Here is a 17,531-nt window from a genome sequence, read left to right on the forward strand (position 1 = left end):
AGGGTATTGAAATGACATTATTTTTATATCTTTTCAATGGGCTACCTTGTTGAAAGGATGTTAAGTGGAATACCGGGTTGGTTATTACAAAAATCTAATATACACAATATACTGCAAGAGGTAAAATAGTGCAGCTACTTTAAGTCCCAAATGCACCAACAGAAAAAAAAAGTGACATAAAAACCTCATCTTTTGGACATTACTTAAAAATTGTTTTTGTAAATGAAGGGTGCCTGCAATACTTCTGGTCGGAACTGAAATTCTACTAACACACAATTATTTTTTTTAAACTTGTTATTTAAAACAATTTAGAGTACAATATATGTAAATCTTTTTCTTTCAATAACTCAGGAAAGAAAATTCCCTCCTTAAATACTACTTATTTACTTCAGGAAATTACCAAGTATAAAAAGTATATATATCATTATAAATACCTGTGCGATATAAAACATAAACTAAAACAGCCGAGAGCTGGAACAATATCCAAACAAATTGTCAGAAAGGAAACTGGAGTTCAGCCACATTTACCCGCAAGAGCTTTGATCCTGGAACGCTCAAACAATCTTGCCGAGCTGTTGTCATTATCGAGTTCACCTTCATCAGAGAGTTCCCACCGATCATTGACGTGTCTGTATTGCTGCTGTATCTCAACATTATCAAAATCTGTGGCCGATGTCATTATGCTGGTTTTCCTGTGGTTTTCCTCTCTCTCTCATAAGGCCTATCTGTAAGAAAACAAAATCACTGTAATGCATGTGAAGGGCTTCTTGAGAAAATATATCTCCCAGCAAGTTAGGGGCTACATTTTAATCACTCCTACTTCAGGTAGCTTTGGGAAAAGACGATACATTTCTTTTCACTGGAGGCATTCAGCTGCTGTGATAATAATGCAGCAAGAATGGTGCAAGCATCTCTGGATATTTCACAACCCACTCTGACCAGTAGATGGAGGTCTTGCATGTTCAAATCTGCATCTTGCTCTCACACCCAGCAATGTTCAACAGAGACATCATGGATAAACTGCTACATACAACAAGCTATTAATTGTCAAGTATATTTGTGCAAGTAAACAAAAGCTTTTCACACTGTTATGTGTGTCTAAGTTTTATTAAAAATAAATTAGGCTTGGGATTTATTTTCTGAGGAGTCTTTTGAAGCTACAGACTTGACCAAGAGTAATTGATTCACAGCTGCGAACAATATATTGTAGTTGTTAAGATGACTCACTCGTCCACATTTATGTATCAGAATAAACTCATGGCACACATGTACTCTCGCTGCCTGTAACATCAGCTGTGCTGCTCACTTGACCTGACTGGTTTTTCTGTACTGGATGCATGTGACCATCACCACATTTAGACACATCGACAGATGAAAATGCCTTTCAGGAAGGGAACAGTAGCGCCATTTCAATAATGAACTCCAGCTTTCATTTTGCTAGAGAACTGATCCAAAACTTCACCTATTCCTTCTCTCCAGAGATTCTGCCTAACCCGCTTAGTTACTCCAGCATTTTGTGTCTATCTTCGGTGTAAATCAGCATCTGCAGTTCCTTCTTACACAATTACGTCCTATTGGGGTAATATATCGGGGTCCAATATAGGTGTCCAATAAAATTGGAGCTACTGATGTGCTTTTTTATGAGGTGAGTAGAATACAATCATTTATTCTGAGCTCATTAGATCAAAGTTATGTTTCTCTCTCTGAAATATTGGATGTCGAAGTGCCAGGTGCTCAGTTAGTGTTCAGCTATTAAGATACATTCACATTTGATGACAATGAATGGTTGTTTAGAGATACAGCTTGGATACAGGCCCTTCGGCCCACCGAGGTCATGCTGATCATTGATCACCCGCTCATATCAGTTATTCCACTTTCACATCCACTCAATGTACACTCGGGACAATTTACAGAGGCCTTTTGACCTACAAGCCCACACGGCTTTGGAATGTGGGAGGAAACCGGAGCACTGGGTGGAAACACACGCAGTCACAGGGAGAGCATGCAAACTCCACACAGACAGCATCCAAAGTCAGAATTAAACTTGGGGTTTTGGAACTGTGAGGCAGCAGCTCAATCAGCTGCACCACTGTGCCTCCATGAATGTTAAACAGGATCACTCAGTCAAACACATGTTGGAAGTCACCCTCTCCTTCCAACAGCAGGAGAGCATGCACCTGGAGAAACTATGGGAAAGAACACGATGAAAGGACTCTAAAGTAAAATTATATAGTTGGTCAAAAATGTTGTTAAAATAATGTCTATTATTATTATCCAAGCTTCTATTTGAACAAATTTGAACTAATTTGTTTAATTAGTGAGTGTTCAGGATTTATTGCAGAAAATGATGAGTTGAACTCATTATTGACAGTTTATGAAGAGTTTGATGTAAAACTACAATAACTGACTGGGAAACAGCAAAGCAAACAGGTGTAGAGCCCACATTGTACAGCTTGCTGGTGATTCTGCAGAGGACAATTGTAAGGCACAGAGTTAAAAGATACACACCAATCACATAATGTGGTACTTGTCTATGGAGAAATTGGATCGATGTATGGAACTGTACAATTTCCATTCGGAGCGATGCATGGCAGGCAAAGCAGCTCTCGAAAACAAAAATTCCACCTGCATGAGGTACCGAAGTAAATGGATGGGATATCCTCAATTTGGTAGTTCTGGGAGCTAAATCCCCAGCAACTAAATCACAGAAAGCAAGGGAAAAAAGAATAAAGTGGAAGTTGCAGAAAGAACTTGCAGCAAGTAAAGAAAGGGAATGACTAAATGAGAACTATAAAGCAAAATAAGAATGAGTCTAACCAACCATGCATATAAAAAATAATTGAACAGAAATTGAAAAGGGAAAATAAAAAAGAGAAAACCCAAGAATTTAAACAAAATAGTTAACATTTTTTGTATTTTTTTCTACATCACACCATTTCCAAATTTTATTCCAGCATACTCATGGGAAATAATAGCTTTGAAAGTCAGGGATGCAGAAACCATGATATGGAAACACTGAGGACGTCTTATGGCACTAAAGTTGATGTGTTGATGTGTTTGCTGCATTCCAGTGGAAAATTACCAGAGTGCTGGTAATGGTCATCATGATTTACGTTGAGAATTAAAACAAAAATGAGCAGAACAGTTTGAATGAATAAATGAAAAAAATACTCATGATTCAATATGCTCATTGTGAACATACATAAACTCTTTTTTTATGTGTTCAGGAAATTACCATAAATCCAAATATGACATCACCCTATGAAAGGTAAATAATAGTTTCAACTGCACTTTTACAAAGAGATGGCAACCCAACTTTATCCCAGTTTGAAAAATGAGCTTGTCTCACTGTCAGACTGAGGCTTCACACAGAATGTAGCATTTTTTCCCCAGATTACCAGGAGAAATTTTCAGACATAGGAATTATTTTATTGAACCAACACTAATGAATTGTGAAAGAAACCATGTCAGGCTGTATCCTTTTTTATTAAAGGAATACTGCTGATTAAATTAGGTTAAAGCAAAATACACAAAGGTATAAAAAGTATTTTTGAAAATAAAACATACATGTCTACCTTGTAAAAGTAGTGATGAATGAATTTCCAAGGTTAGAGTTGGACTGCAACACATTCCTATTGCCAGTGTTGAAAAGGAGATATTGAAACTGTACAAATTACACGTGATGGTTTGAATTCCTAAAGCAAATTTTCATTGGTAATTTTTATAACAGTGCAGGACAGTAGTTACGATTGGTATATCGCAAGTGCTGACTGCAAAAGATAATTACCCAAAAGATAGGGTCAAGCAACTACTTGTGCAATGAGTGTCCTTTCCAAAGGTTTATAAGCACGTCGTGATGTAATTAAATAATAAGCCACCAAGGACATGTCATACATTTTTATTTCATCCTTCAGTACAAAATGTGAAGATATAAAACTGCTCCCATGAGTCACGACAGCAGCAGGTACATTGGTAATTAAGCTTTCTGAAAGTACGGTGAAAGTAAAGCGATTTAGGATTTCTAAGAAAATGCTTAAATGTGTGGTTCATCGATAACGGTATCACTGAACAAACTGCTAATGCACAATATCTCAAGCAACCAGCTGCCGAATGACTGTTGCATTCCAAATACACAATTGGAGCTGCACATAAAGACCGATTTCACATAGTACATGACTCTCTCCAGTTCTGGACTCAGGGGTAGGCTGCTGGTGTCACACCGGCTGCTGAATTCCTGCCTCCTGACTTTAAATATAACACATATTGCCATGTCAGCAACAGCTGCTGACCATCCCAGTCCTTGTACGTCAAACAGAGAATATCAACATTCATTCATTCATTCACTTGGTCACTCTGAAATTATGCAATGATTCACTCCTTGTTAATCTGCTTGCAGCATTGGAGTAGATAGTGCCATGTACCCAACTCTACATATCTGTCTTAAAACAGAAAAGCACCACCACTTTGTGTCCAAAGTGAATGAAAGTATTTTGCAAGCCAAATATATTGCAGTCTTGAGTTCTTAATACTCAACCTATTAATAGAACCAAATAGTTTTACAAATATATAACCTCCCTTTAAATAAAGGAGAGCAGGAAGAGCCTTTATTCATACATACAGTATAGGAAATCGACACTGGTGTGATCTTATTACTCAAGTGACAATTTCTTAAACAACTACGGGACTTGGTCACAGCAAATCTGATGCGAACGAGCAAATATTAGGCTGTGAAAAGAGAATCCAACTTATCAAGTCAGGACAAAAGACAACAGTATTTTCTTCTTTTGTTTCAAATTGTTGCAGATTTTTGATTTTCATTTTATTAATTCTCATGGTTAAAACTCTGGATGTGGTTGTTATTGAATAAGCCAGAATTTTAAAAAACATTCCTATGTAAATGGATTTGCTTCTTTAACTAAGCAGGTGGCCTGATTTTATTTGTTTCCACTGATTTGATGCAACCAAGTAACTAACAATTTAGAGAGCAAATAATAGCCAAGATGGTGTGGTACTGAAGCACATATTGGCCATACCTGGTAGGATGATAGGATTCCTATGTAAATAAATAAGAGCATGGCAGTCAGAGCTTTTACAACTTAACTTCAAGGGTGGCACAATGGCATCGCTGTAGAACTGCTGCCTTACAGCGCTAAAGACCCGGGTTCGATCCTGACTAAGGGTGCTGTCCGTATAGTTTGCACATTCTCCTTGAGACCGCATGGGTTTTCTCTGGGTGCTCCAGTTTCCTCCCACACTCCAAAGACCTACAGGTTTGTAGGTTAATTGGCTTCGGTAAAATTGTAAATTGTCCCTAGAGTGTAGGATTGTATTAGTGTACAGGGTGATCACTGGTCGGCATGGATTCGGTGGACCAAAGGGCCTGTTTCTGCACCGAATCTCCAAAATCTAAAAGTATAAACTATTTTATGTTCACTCTGATGCCAGATATATCATTCCAGATATTTTAAATCGGGAATTTTCAAATATCTATTTTAAGATTTAAATTCCCTGAATTACTCCTTCTGTAGGTAGGGAGTACTGCAAAGGTGTGCTCTTTGCTGGAAAAAAATGCCATTGGTTTTCATATATTGTTACCTGAAACCATGGACAACAGATTTACTGAATATGATGGGAAACTAAAGACAGTGCCAATCTAAACAATAAGGCCGTTTGGACTGAAAGACAAAGATTTGCAGAACAAACATGCAAATTGCATTGATGTGTCTAGAATGTAAAATACTTATGACTCAGGAAGGTTATTCATTCGTGTCATATTTCATCTCCATTTTGTTTTTGGAGTCATTCCAATACTTTTGGCAGCCTATTCCAAGTATTTTTTTTCCTGGAAAGACATTAGTCCTAAAGTTTGCTTTTCTGATTTTGAACTCCTGTTCTTTTCATCTGCCAATAAATCTTGGGACCTTGGCTAGTTGTGCAATGGAAAATAAACACACGAACAACACTGAGAAGGGACAGATGATGTGTCTGTGGTAATCCTTAACTAAATCACTGGAATTATTGTCATCATTAAATAAATGTCCAGTAATCATGCGATATGTATGTCATGCCATCAACTTGTATACCCCACACACACAAAATCACAAACATAAAAGGACTATAGAGTTAAATTATTTGGCATTGCTTCATTGCTGAGGACTAACTCTCCTTCCCTTTTTCAGATTATTTATATTTGTGAAATTCCTGAAAAGTATATAGTTCTTCAATGAGAAGCTGAAAATGGTTTGCTTTGAGCACCTTGCAATATCAGCCTGCAGCCAGCTGCCAGAGCATAGAAGCCTACATGATTTTGCTATTTAAACTTTTCCGTTTTGTGTGTCAGACAAATTGTCCTCTCCAGCTGATTACTCTACATCATCTAACCCTGCCTCGCCACCATCCATGACCACCAACACACCAGCATGACAACTTGAGCCAACTACTAGACTTGAAACAATGTAAAATATCTTTAAATTATTTGTTGAATGGATTATTTTTAATTTGCTGAATATTCCAGTCAAGGATTCTATTTATTTCATAAACAGAGGGGTCATTTAAAAGCATCATGTCCTGAAAAGTCATTTTGAACAAAAATGTAAAATATTATTTTTCTATGCAGATTGCACAATTAGCTTAGTTTTCTTTAAATTCCTGCATTACATTCCTGAACTCATCCACCAATACAAATTCCCCAATAAGTGGTGATTCAAAACTAGAGATAGAGGAACAAACTTGCAGAGTATTTAACAACTGTGCTTCATTCCAATGTTGAGGGCAAAACTCCTGTCCGCGTCTGGTTCAAATTATTACCTCACCAATGGTTGGAAGTGACAGGGGGTTGCCATTGGAAAGTGTTTTAAAAGGCAAGCATTGTGGTGAGGTGATCGTTTAGTTTAGGTTAGTTCAGTTTAGAGACAGAGCGTAGAAACAAGCCCTTTGGCGCACCAAGTCCACACCGACCAAAGATCACCCATACACGATCCAACACACTAGGGACAATATACAAATGCCAATTGACCTACAAACCTGCACGTCTTTGGAATGTGGGAAGAAACTGGAGCACCCGCCGAAAACCCACGTGGTCACAGGGAGAACATACAATTCCATACAGACAGCACCCATAGTCAGGATCCAATCAGAGTCTCTGGCACTCTGAGGCAGCAAGGTTTCCACTGTGCCACTGTGAACCATTGGGTCATGAGTGGTCAGTGTTGTCAGGGAGGCAGTATGGATTCAGAAACTGAAAAGCTCTGAGCAAGGGATGTCTTAAGTATCTCTACAGGGCTTACAGCACCATATATGGCACAGATTTTTAAAAACAGTTTAATTGAGTCATTGAGTTATACAGTGCAGAAATGGGCCTTTTGGTCCAACTTGTCTATGCTGACCAAAGAGCCTTTCTGAGCTCATTTCATTTGCTTGCATTTGGCTCACACCCTTCTAAAACTTTCCTATCCATGAACCAGTCCAAATATTTTGTAAACAATGCTATTGTATCCACATCTACCACCTTCTCGGTTAGCTTGTTGCATACACCCCCATCCTCTCTGTGAAAACCCTGCCTCTCCAATCCCCTTTAAATCATTCCTCTCTCACCTTAAACGTATTCCTTCTAGTTTTAGACTTCCCTACACTGGGAAAAAGATTGTGACTATCCACCTCATCTAAACCCCTCATAATTTTCTGAATCTCTATAATGACCCCCTAAACCTTCTTTGCTCCAGAAAAAAACCCAGTCCCAGGCTCTCCAGACTGTCCTAAAAACTCAACTCCTCAAGTCCCAACAACATCCTTGTGAATCTACTTTGCACCCTCTCTAGCTTAATCATGTACTTGCTACAGTCGAGCTCTGGAACCACATACAATTTTCAGGCTGCAGTCTCACTAATGTCCGATACAACTGTAACATGACATTGCAACTCTTATACTTAATGCTCCATCCGATGAAGGCAAGCATGCCAAACGCCCTCTTCACCATTTTATCTACCTCTGTTGCCACTTTCAGGGTACTATACACTTATACCCTATATCACTTTGTTCTCCAACAGTCCTCATATTTACTGCATGTCCTGCCCTGGTTTAACTTCTCATAACGCATCTTGCCTCCTTTTGTCTTTCACACCCTGAATGTGTTTTCAAGCCAGGTAGTTCTGGTTTTCAAGTCAGGTAGTTCTGGTGGGAAAAATGGCATTAACCTGCATTTTAATGGAAACATAGCCAGCAGCAGCCAGCACACCTATTGCCTCTTAATTGGGTTGGGTGACGGAGGAGGAAAGTATATTATTAAGCCCCGCCCTCTCCCCCAAATCGCAATTCACCTTTGTGTATTTTTCCCATTGTGGAGGGTGTTAAAATTTGGGTTTAAAGATTTGTATCATTTTGCTTCATGATAACAGCATGAACCAAACATACCATTAGAACTAATCAACTCACTAACTGCTAATAAAATGAAATCTACTCTACAGTACCAGTTGGAACTTAAGGGTTAATAGGTTAACTGCCTCTTTAAATTGTCCCTAATGCATAAGTTATGGTTGGAAAAGTGGAATAACACAGAACTAGGGTAAATGATGATCGATGGTCGGCATGGACTCGTTGGCCAAAGGGCATGTTTCAATAGACAATAGGTGCAGGAGTAGGCCATTCGGCCCTTCGAGCCAGCACCGCCATCAATGTGATCATGGCTGATCATTCTCAATCAGTACCCCGTTCCTGCCTTCTCCCCATACCCCCTAACTCCGCTATCCTTAAGAGCTCTATCCAGCTCTCTCTTGAATGCATTCAGAGAATTGGCCTCCACTGCCTTCTGAGGCAGAGAATTCCACAGATTCACAACTCTCTGACTGAAAAAGTTTTTCCTCATCTCAGTTCTAAATGGCCTACCCCTTATTCTTAAACTGTGGCCCCTTGTTCTGGACTCCCCCAACATTGGGAATATGTTTCCTGCCTCTAACGTGTCCAACCCCTTAATAATCTTATACGTTTCGATAAGATCTCTCATCCTTCTAAATTCCAGTGTATACAAGCCTAGTCGCTCCAGTCTTTCAACATATGGCAGGCCCGCCATTCCGGAAATTAACCTAGTAAACCTATGCTGCACGCCCTCAATAGCAAGAATATCCTTCCTCAAATTTGGAGACCAAAACTGCACACAGTGCTCCAGGTGCAGTCTCACTAGGGCCCGGTACAACTGCAGAAGGACCTCTTTGCTCCTATGCTCAACTCCTCTTGTTATGAAGGCCAACATTCCATTGGCTTTCCTGACTGCCTGCTGTACCTGCATGCTTCCTTTCAGTGACTGATGCACTAGGACACCCAGATCTCGTTGTACGTCCCCTTTTCCTAATTTGACACCATTCAGATAATACTCTGCCTTCCTATTCTTACCACCAAAGTGGATAACCTCACACTTATCCACATTAAACTGCATCTGCCATGCATCCGCCCACTCACACAACCTGTCCAAGTCACCCTGCAACCTCATAGCATCTTCCTCACAGTTCACTACCACCCAGCTTTGTATCATCTGCAAATTTGCTAATGGTACTTATAATCCCTTCATCCAAGTCATTAATGTATAATGTAAATAGCTGCGGTCCCAGCACCGAGCCTTGCGGTACCCCACTGGTCACTGCCTGCCATTCTGAAAGGGACCCATTTATCCCCACTCTTTGCTTTCTGTCTGTCAATCAATTTTCTATCCATGTCAGTACCCTACCTCCAATACCATGTGCTCTAATTTTGCCCACTAATCTCCTATGTGGAACCTTGTCAAAGGCTTTCTGAAAGTCAAGGTACACCACATCCACCGGCTCTCCCCTGTCAATTTTCCTAGTTACATCCTCAAAGAATTCCAGAAGATTAGTCAAGCATGATTTCCCCTTCGTAAATCCATGCTGACTCGGAACAATCCTGTTATTACTATCCAAATGCTCCGCAATTTCGTCTTTTATAATTGATTCCAGCATCTTCTCCACCACTGATGTCAGACTAACTGGTCTATAATTTCCCGTTTTCTCTCTCCCTCCTTTCTTAAAAAGTGGAACAAAATTAGCTACCCGCCAATCCACAGGAACTGATCCTGAATCTATAGAACATTGGAAAATGATCACCAATGCGTCCACAATTTCTAAAGCCACCTCCTTAAGTACTCTGGGATGCAGACCATCAGGCCCTGGGGATTCATCAGCCTTCAGTCCCATCAGTCTACCCAACACCATTTCCTGCCTAATGTGGATTTCCTTCAGTTCCTCCGTCACCCTAGGATCTCTGGCCACTCGAACATCTGGGAGATTGCTTGTATCTTCCTTAGTGAAGACAGATCCAAAGTACCGATTCAACTCATCTGCCATTTCCTTGTTCCCCATAATAAATTCCCCCGCTTCTGTCTTCAAGGGACCCACATTTGCCTTGACTATTTTTACTATCCTCCTTTATATTATTGCCTAGTTTACCCTCGTACCTCATCTTTTCTCCCCGTATTGCCTTCTTAGTCATCTTCTGTTGCTCCTTAAAAGAGTCCCAATCCTCTGGCTTCCCACTCTTCTTTGCTTTGTTGTACTTCTGTTCTTTTATTTTTATTCTGTCCTTGACTTCCCTTGTCAGCCACGGGTGCCTCTTACCCCCCTTGGAATCTTTCCTCCTCTTTGGGATAAATTGATCCTGCAACTTCTGCATTATTCCCAGGAATACCTGCCATTGCTGTTCCACACTGTATCTCTAAACTTAGGGGTGGCACATTGGTGCAGCGGTAAAGTTGCCTTACCGCTCCAGAGACCCAGTTTTGATCCTGACTATGGGTGCACTCTGTTCGGAGTTTTAGCATTCTCCTTGTGACCACGTGGGCTTTCTCTGGGTGCTCCGATTTCCTCCTACTTTCCAAAGACATGCAGGTTTGTCGGTTCATTGGCTTCTGTGAATTGCCCCTGGTCCGTAGGACATAGAACTAGTGCATCGCTGATCGATGGTTGGCGCGGATTTGGTGGACTGGAGGGTCTGTTTCCATGCTGTATCTCGAAACTAAATTAAAGTTAAGTATCAGTTGGGAAGGTAATTATACTTTTTGTATGATGTGCAAAATTAATGCATGTATACTCAAGTAAATGCTGATGCTCAGCCTGGTATTTATCAGACTGCACTGAATATTCTGCTGACTGCAGGCAACAGTGGTGCCAGTTAATACCATTGCCTTCTGCTGCCTTTCACACTGAGACACAGAAAAACAAATGGACATCCTTTCCTGCTCTGCTTTTAAAGTTGTAGTGCACAGATCCTGGTGTAGAAGCACAGACTGAGGTGAAGAGAAGGTGCCAGTTTCTTTTATTTTCATTAAAGAAGTACCTATCATATGTACTGTAACAATTGTTGGCAGCAGAGACAAAGCATCATCAGCATTTCTCCCTTCACAGGTGGACTTGTGAGCAGTGCTTTATTTAGAGTCTTTCACAATGCTCCCTGGACAATTTTCCATGATTATTTGCCAAGAATATTTTAACCCTGAGCTGATTTTTGAATGTGGAAGCATTTTTGTATTTTCTTTGTTAAAGAGATTCTAATATTCCAACATCAAACAGGCAGAAAAGACATTTGGACGACCTATAATACAAACATCCCAATCAGACAATATCTACATTGCCTGATTTTCCAATATAATCATATCATTTAATTGTACATTGACTTCAGTGCTACATCTATGTTTCTATGTTTCTATTATCTTTCAATTCTTACACTTGTACCGAGTCATCATATTAGCATTCTCAGATGGGAGCCCTGATAGAAATATACAAAATCACAAGAGGCATAAATAGGGTAGATTGTAAGAACTTCATCTCCTGGCAGAGTTGCACAAGACCCGAGAACATAGGTTTGAGATGAAGAATAAAACCCCTGTCCCACTTAGGTGATTTTTTTAGGCGACTACAGGCAACTAGGCTGGCGCCACACGGTCGCCGGGGTTTCGCCTGTATGGTCGTGAGTCGTCTCCAAAGAGATGTAGCGTCTTTCTGGTCGCCGCTGGATTTTCAGAATGTTGAAACATTTTCAGCGACAGTGGGTTTGACGCCAATGAGCGTAGCTTGACGTCTCCTAACGTAGGTGCTGTCGTAGGTTGACGCCAGGTGACGTAGGTGTCGCTGGTGCTGACTTCGGTGAATTCCATTGGCGACTACCTACGTCAACCGGCGACAGGTACCAGTGGCAAAACCGGAGGCCAAAATGGAGTGAATTGTCTTCAGTTGCCTTCAGTTGTCGCCGACAGGGTCGTAGCTTGTCGCGGGTGGACATGGGTTGACTTCAGTAGTCGTAGGTTGTCGCCCGTGTGGTCGTCGGTTGTCGTAGGTACAGTCGTAGGTGGACGTCCTACTCGTGACGATTGAGTAGCTGGTTATCGGTAGATTGCCATAGCTTGACGTCGACTAGGTGGTAGGTTGTTGGAGCTTGTCGTCAACATTGTCGTAGGGAGGTCCAGTCGCCGGTTTTTCGGCGACCTGCTACGACTATGACAGTCGCCGGCAGTTGCCTAAACAATTGCCTAAGTGGGACAGGCCCTTAAGAGTTTTTATAGGGGATGTGAGGAAGACCTAGTTCACCAGAGGTGGTTGCAATCGGGAATGCTCTGCAGAGATGGTAAAGGACAGTGTTAACCTCACTAGATTTACGATGCATCTGGACTGAATTGCCAAGGCATAGTAGCCTCAGATCACTGGCAATAGTACTGCTTGACTTAGTATTGACTTGTTGGTCAGCTGAGACATGGGAGGTCAAATGGCCTGTTTCTATGCTGTATGACTCTGACACGATGAGTGAGGAGAGGAAAATAGTCAAACGACAACTCTAATAATTACCAGAAATCGTTACAACAATAAATTTTAAATTGCCAATTCCATATCAGCAGGTCAGAGCTTCTTCACTCATTATTTATCTCCATTCCCCAGCTTTTTTCTCTTCAGCTTTCCTTTCTTCTTTGTTTTATGATAATTTTTGTCTTTGCTTTTCAGTCCTGGTTCTGTTTTCTGTGGTATAAATATGTTAATTTCCAAACTGTCCTCATTCTTTCATCTATCTTCACTACAAGCTTCCTGCATTTCTGCAATGTTTGCTGTTTCATACAACCATGTGTTATCAGCACACACTGCTACCTAGTCCAACTGTATAATGGAGAACTACCATTACCTGAAACAGTATGACTACGAAGAACACAAAGAGTAACTCAGTGGGACAGGCAGCATCTCTTGATTGAAGAATGGGTGACGTTTCGGATCGAGACCCTTCTTCAGACAGTCTCAACCCGAAATGTCACCCATTCCTTCTATCCAGAGATGCTGCCTGTCCTGCTGAGTTAGTCCAGCATTTTGTGTCTATCTTCAATTTAAACCAGCATCTGCAGTTCCTTCCTAGAACACAAAGAGTGCTGGAGATAGACACAAAATGCTGGAGTAACTCAGCGGGACAGGCAGCATCTCTGGAAAGAAGGAATGGGTGACTTTTTCATTCGAGACCCTATTTCAGACTGAAGTCAGATGAGAGGGAGATACATTGATAAGGAAGTGTACGGTGTAAAAATATGACAAAGGGAATGGATCAAGGAAAAATCCATTCCCTTTGTTACATTTTCCTTAATATCCATTCCCTTTGTCCCATTTTCACACCTTACACTTACTTTTTGATTAATTATTTATGTTTTTGTGTGTGTCTGAGTCTATGTGCCTGTGATTCTGGTGCAAATTTTTCATTGCACTTGTAACCAAAGATAATAGAGCAGAGCAAGATAGACCACTCGACCCTGAAAACCGTAGCATGTCAGGGTGCCATTTTAGTAGGCAGAAACATTTAAAAAGAAAGATAACAAAAATCTGTGAATTGATAGATAAGATATATTCTGCATTTTTATGGTATCATCACACATACTGTTCCCCCAAAACACTGATTACACTATGAGAGGCATAGCGAACGGTGGGTTTTGCCTACTAAAATGGCAGACGTTACGCTCCTTTGCGTACTACACTTCAGTATAGGCGATTTCGACAGAGTGGTTCATCTTGCTCCTCTAGTATCTTTGCTTGGAACTTACTAGACTTGCATGTGAAAATAAACTTGACTTGGTGGGCATGCAAGAGACAATAGGTTACAGAGAAATGTGGGGAAATGGGATTATCCCGAGAGCAATCACAGACTTGAAGTTCAACTTTGCTGTAAGGAAATATGAAATTATGTAATTGTTCGAGAACCTGAAAGATTCAAATGGAAGGTCACAAGTAAAAATAAATAAATAAACCCTAGTAAGATTCTCTTCAAATATAAAATCACATTGGTAGCATGTTACCAGAAATAATCAATCAGGTAAATGGCATAAATGGGCTCAATAGATCGATGGATTTAGTCAAACGTTGCGAGGACAGGTGCCGAGATTAATCCAGAAAATAACAGACATGTTTAGCTCACAAACCCATTATCCCAGAACAGCCCATCTGCTCTATTTTTAAATGTCATCAAATTTAGTTTTGTTGACTCTATTAAAGAGATTCATGTATTTTTTGAGGCAGATTAAAATCATAGATTTACATTAATGTATTAAAATGTGTCTCAAATATTTCACAAAGCAAGAATTGACCTATTTGGATTAGTTCACACATCCGTGAAAAAGGATTTCAGCCAATCTGCAATGTCAGCATGAAACCTGGGAATAAAATCTAGTTTGGACAATGGACTAAAGTAGTAACATGTTAATTATTAACTAAATTTCATTTTAAATGCAGGGAGCAATTGAGTCGCTGGGATGATTGTCAGTTGAAGGAAGATATGTGGCTTCAGTGAACTGGAGTTATGAATGGAGAACTATTAGCTGTGAAGTGAATAAATGTGTTTTGCTGCCGTTGTCATTCTCAGATGTATTGTGGTTAAACTAATTGGCGTTAATCCTTTATGCTATAAAATGCAATGGTTTAGAGTTTAAAGATGCAGCGGGTAAAACATCCCTGCGGTCTACACCAACCATTGATCCCTATATGCTAGTTCTACGTTATCCCAGTTTTGCATCCTGCACGCTAGGGGCAGCTTACAGAAACCAATTAACCAAACAAACCTGCAAGTCTTTGGAATGTGTGAGAGAACCAGAGCCCGCACATTTTCCTCTTCTTGCTAGAAATATTCAGATCAGGTGTATTGATCATCCTAAATCAGCACCAATTTGAACTGAACGTAGTCTTCTCCCTTTTTATCAAATCTTGTCATAGATTTTCTTAGATCCAGGTATATCCAGAGAAATTCTACATGGTCACAGGGAGAACGTACAAACTATGTACGGACAGCACCTGCATTCAAGATTAAACTCGGGTCTCTGGCACTGTGAGGCAGCAGCTCTACCAGCTGAGCCACTGTGTCACCCAGTAACTGTAGTCTTTTAGAATGGCAGTATCCTGATAGTCCTTTGATAAAATCCTTGAAACAATGGCCACAACGTTTCATTAGTTACAATGAAAGAAGCTCAATTAAAAAAGATAAACTGGATGTTTATGGTATTTCAGTAAGAAAATCTATGATAAGATTTGATAAAAAGGGAGAAGACTACGTTCAGTTCAAATTGGTGCTGATTTAGGATGATCAATATTCCTGATCTGAATATTTCTAGCAAGAAGAGGAAAATGTGCGGGTTCTCACTTGAGATCACCATCCTGCATACTACCTGAAAAATATAAATCTATAGTTTAGTTTAGTTGAGAGATACAGCGCGGAAACAGGCCCCTCGGCCCACTGAGTCCGCACCGCCCAGCAGTCCCCACACATTAACGCTATCCTCCACACACTAGGGACAGTTTACATTTATACCAAGCCAATTAACTGACAAACCTCTACGTCTTTGGAGAGTGGGAGGAAACTGAAGATCTCGAAGGAAACCCACGCGGCCACGGAGAGAATGTGCACATTCCGTAAAGACAGCACTCATAGTTTGGATCGAAACCCACATCTCTGGCACTGAAAGCGCTGTAAGGCAGCAATGCTACTGCGCCACCATGCTGCCCAATAGACAAACAAACGATCCAAAGAGACACGAAATGAGGCAATTCAGAAATAAAGGATTTGAGAGTTTGGTCATGTATCAATACAATACGATGGAACTTTATTTATTATCGGAGGGAAATTGGTCTGCCAACAGTCATAATACAAAAGATACATGAAACATGAAATTAATGTGACGAGTGGAAAGTCCAGGATTGGGGATGTGCAAAGATTGAGGAGGGGTTGGGGGGGTGGGGGGGAGAGGAGTCAATCTATCCCACAACATTCTTCATACAGTTTCCCTTACTCAACTTGAGTCATTTTCTTCTAAAGGGGGCGATTTATGATCTTTAATACAGGCATTAACGTGATGTGGATTCCATCATGGCATGTAAATGATCAAATATCAATGCATTCCATATGATGATGATGCTATTTCAGTTTCTGATTTACTGTGCATCAGCACAAATGTTGACTGACAACAGTAGCTAGACTTCTCTGAACATCAAGGAAATATTTCTATCCTTTTTCGACATCAAAGCAGTGGAAGACAATGTGGCACATTTTTTCAGTGCACTATTGTGAATACCAAAAGTATTGAGATATTTCAGCATATTCCTTATTTTGATTCTCCAGCCAAGAGAACCATACCAGTTTTTGGTCTCCTCTCAAATACCATGGTTAACAGAGGACAACTGATGTTCCAACGGTGAAGTAGAATTGCAGTTCCGTTAACAAATCAAACATAATAAGGGCGGCACGGTAGCGCAGCGGTAGAGTTGCTGCTTTACAGCGAATGCAGCGCTGGAGACTCAGGTTCGATCCTGACTACGGGTGCTGCACTGTAAGGAGTTTGTACGTTCTCCCCGTGACCTGCGTGGGTTTTCTCCGAGATCTTCGGTTTCCTCCCACACTCCAAAGACGTACAGGTATGTAGGTTAATTGGCTGGGTAATGTAAAAATTGTCCCTAGTGGGTGTAGGATAGTGTTAATGTACGGGGATCACTGGGCGGCACGGACTTGTTTCCGGCTGTATATATATGATATGATATAATAATCCTCTCTGGACATTTGGTTCCGATGACTGCGACAGCCACGTAACACCATTCCATAAATAAACCATGACAAGCTATCATGTGAATCGGGTCACCATGGGAATGAAGCAACAAGAAGTCACAGATAGATCACAGAGCAACCTCAGCTCCGGCAATGTTTCACAGAATCATTAGCCACAGGTGTACACAAAATGTGTATGTGCTCCTGCAAATTTGTCCATTCAATCCACCTCAAATCATGTGAATATTAATTATTCGTAAACTCCTGCTTTCTCTGAGCTTCCTGCTAATGCTGATGGTTTAGTGCTGGTTTGCGTCGAGTTACAGTTGGTGAAAAAGTAGAACTAAATCTCCTCGAACTATGCCGAGACATTTATTCATTTTTGGTGTTGCTGGAAATATCAGCCTCTGTTGGCCATCCATCAATGGCCTCAAGAGGAAGCGATGAGTTTGTCTCTGCAGCTACTACAAACGGAGTTCTCACAA

At 40.6% G+C, this 17,531-nt stretch overlaps 1 protein-coding gene across 4 annotated transcripts in view; it reads right to left on the reverse strand.

Moving 5' to 3' along the window:
* Window positions 1-17,531, reverse strand: part of LOC144597241 (spectrin beta chain, non-erythrocytic 1-like) — a 173,348-nt gene that overhangs the window by 134,697 nt on the left and 21,120 nt on the right. Inside the window, exons 1-2 of one of the 4 annotated variants that reach the window (XM_078406304.1) lie at window positions 3,576-3,601; window positions 529-721 (exon numbers count right to left, since the gene is read on the reverse strand). In XM_078406304.1, coding sequence (XP_078262430.1) covers window positions 529-679 — 151 coding nt within the window. In that variant the 5' untranslated portion in view covers window positions 680-721; window positions 3,576-3,601. Of the gene's footprint in view, window positions 1-528; window positions 745-820; window positions 926-3,575; window positions 3,602-17,531 lie in introns of those variants that run through there. The other 3 variants (XM_078406302.1, XM_078406301.1, XM_078406303.1) reach the window with 3 other exon arrangements.

Source organism: Rhinoraja longicauda, chromosome 10, assembly GCF_053455715.1.
Source record: "Rhinoraja longicauda isolate Sanriku21f chromosome 10, sRhiLon1.1, whole genome shotgun sequence".
Lineage (NCBI taxonomy): Eukaryota > Metazoa > Chordata > Chondrichthyes > Rajiformes > Arhynchobatidae > Rhinoraja > Rhinoraja longicauda.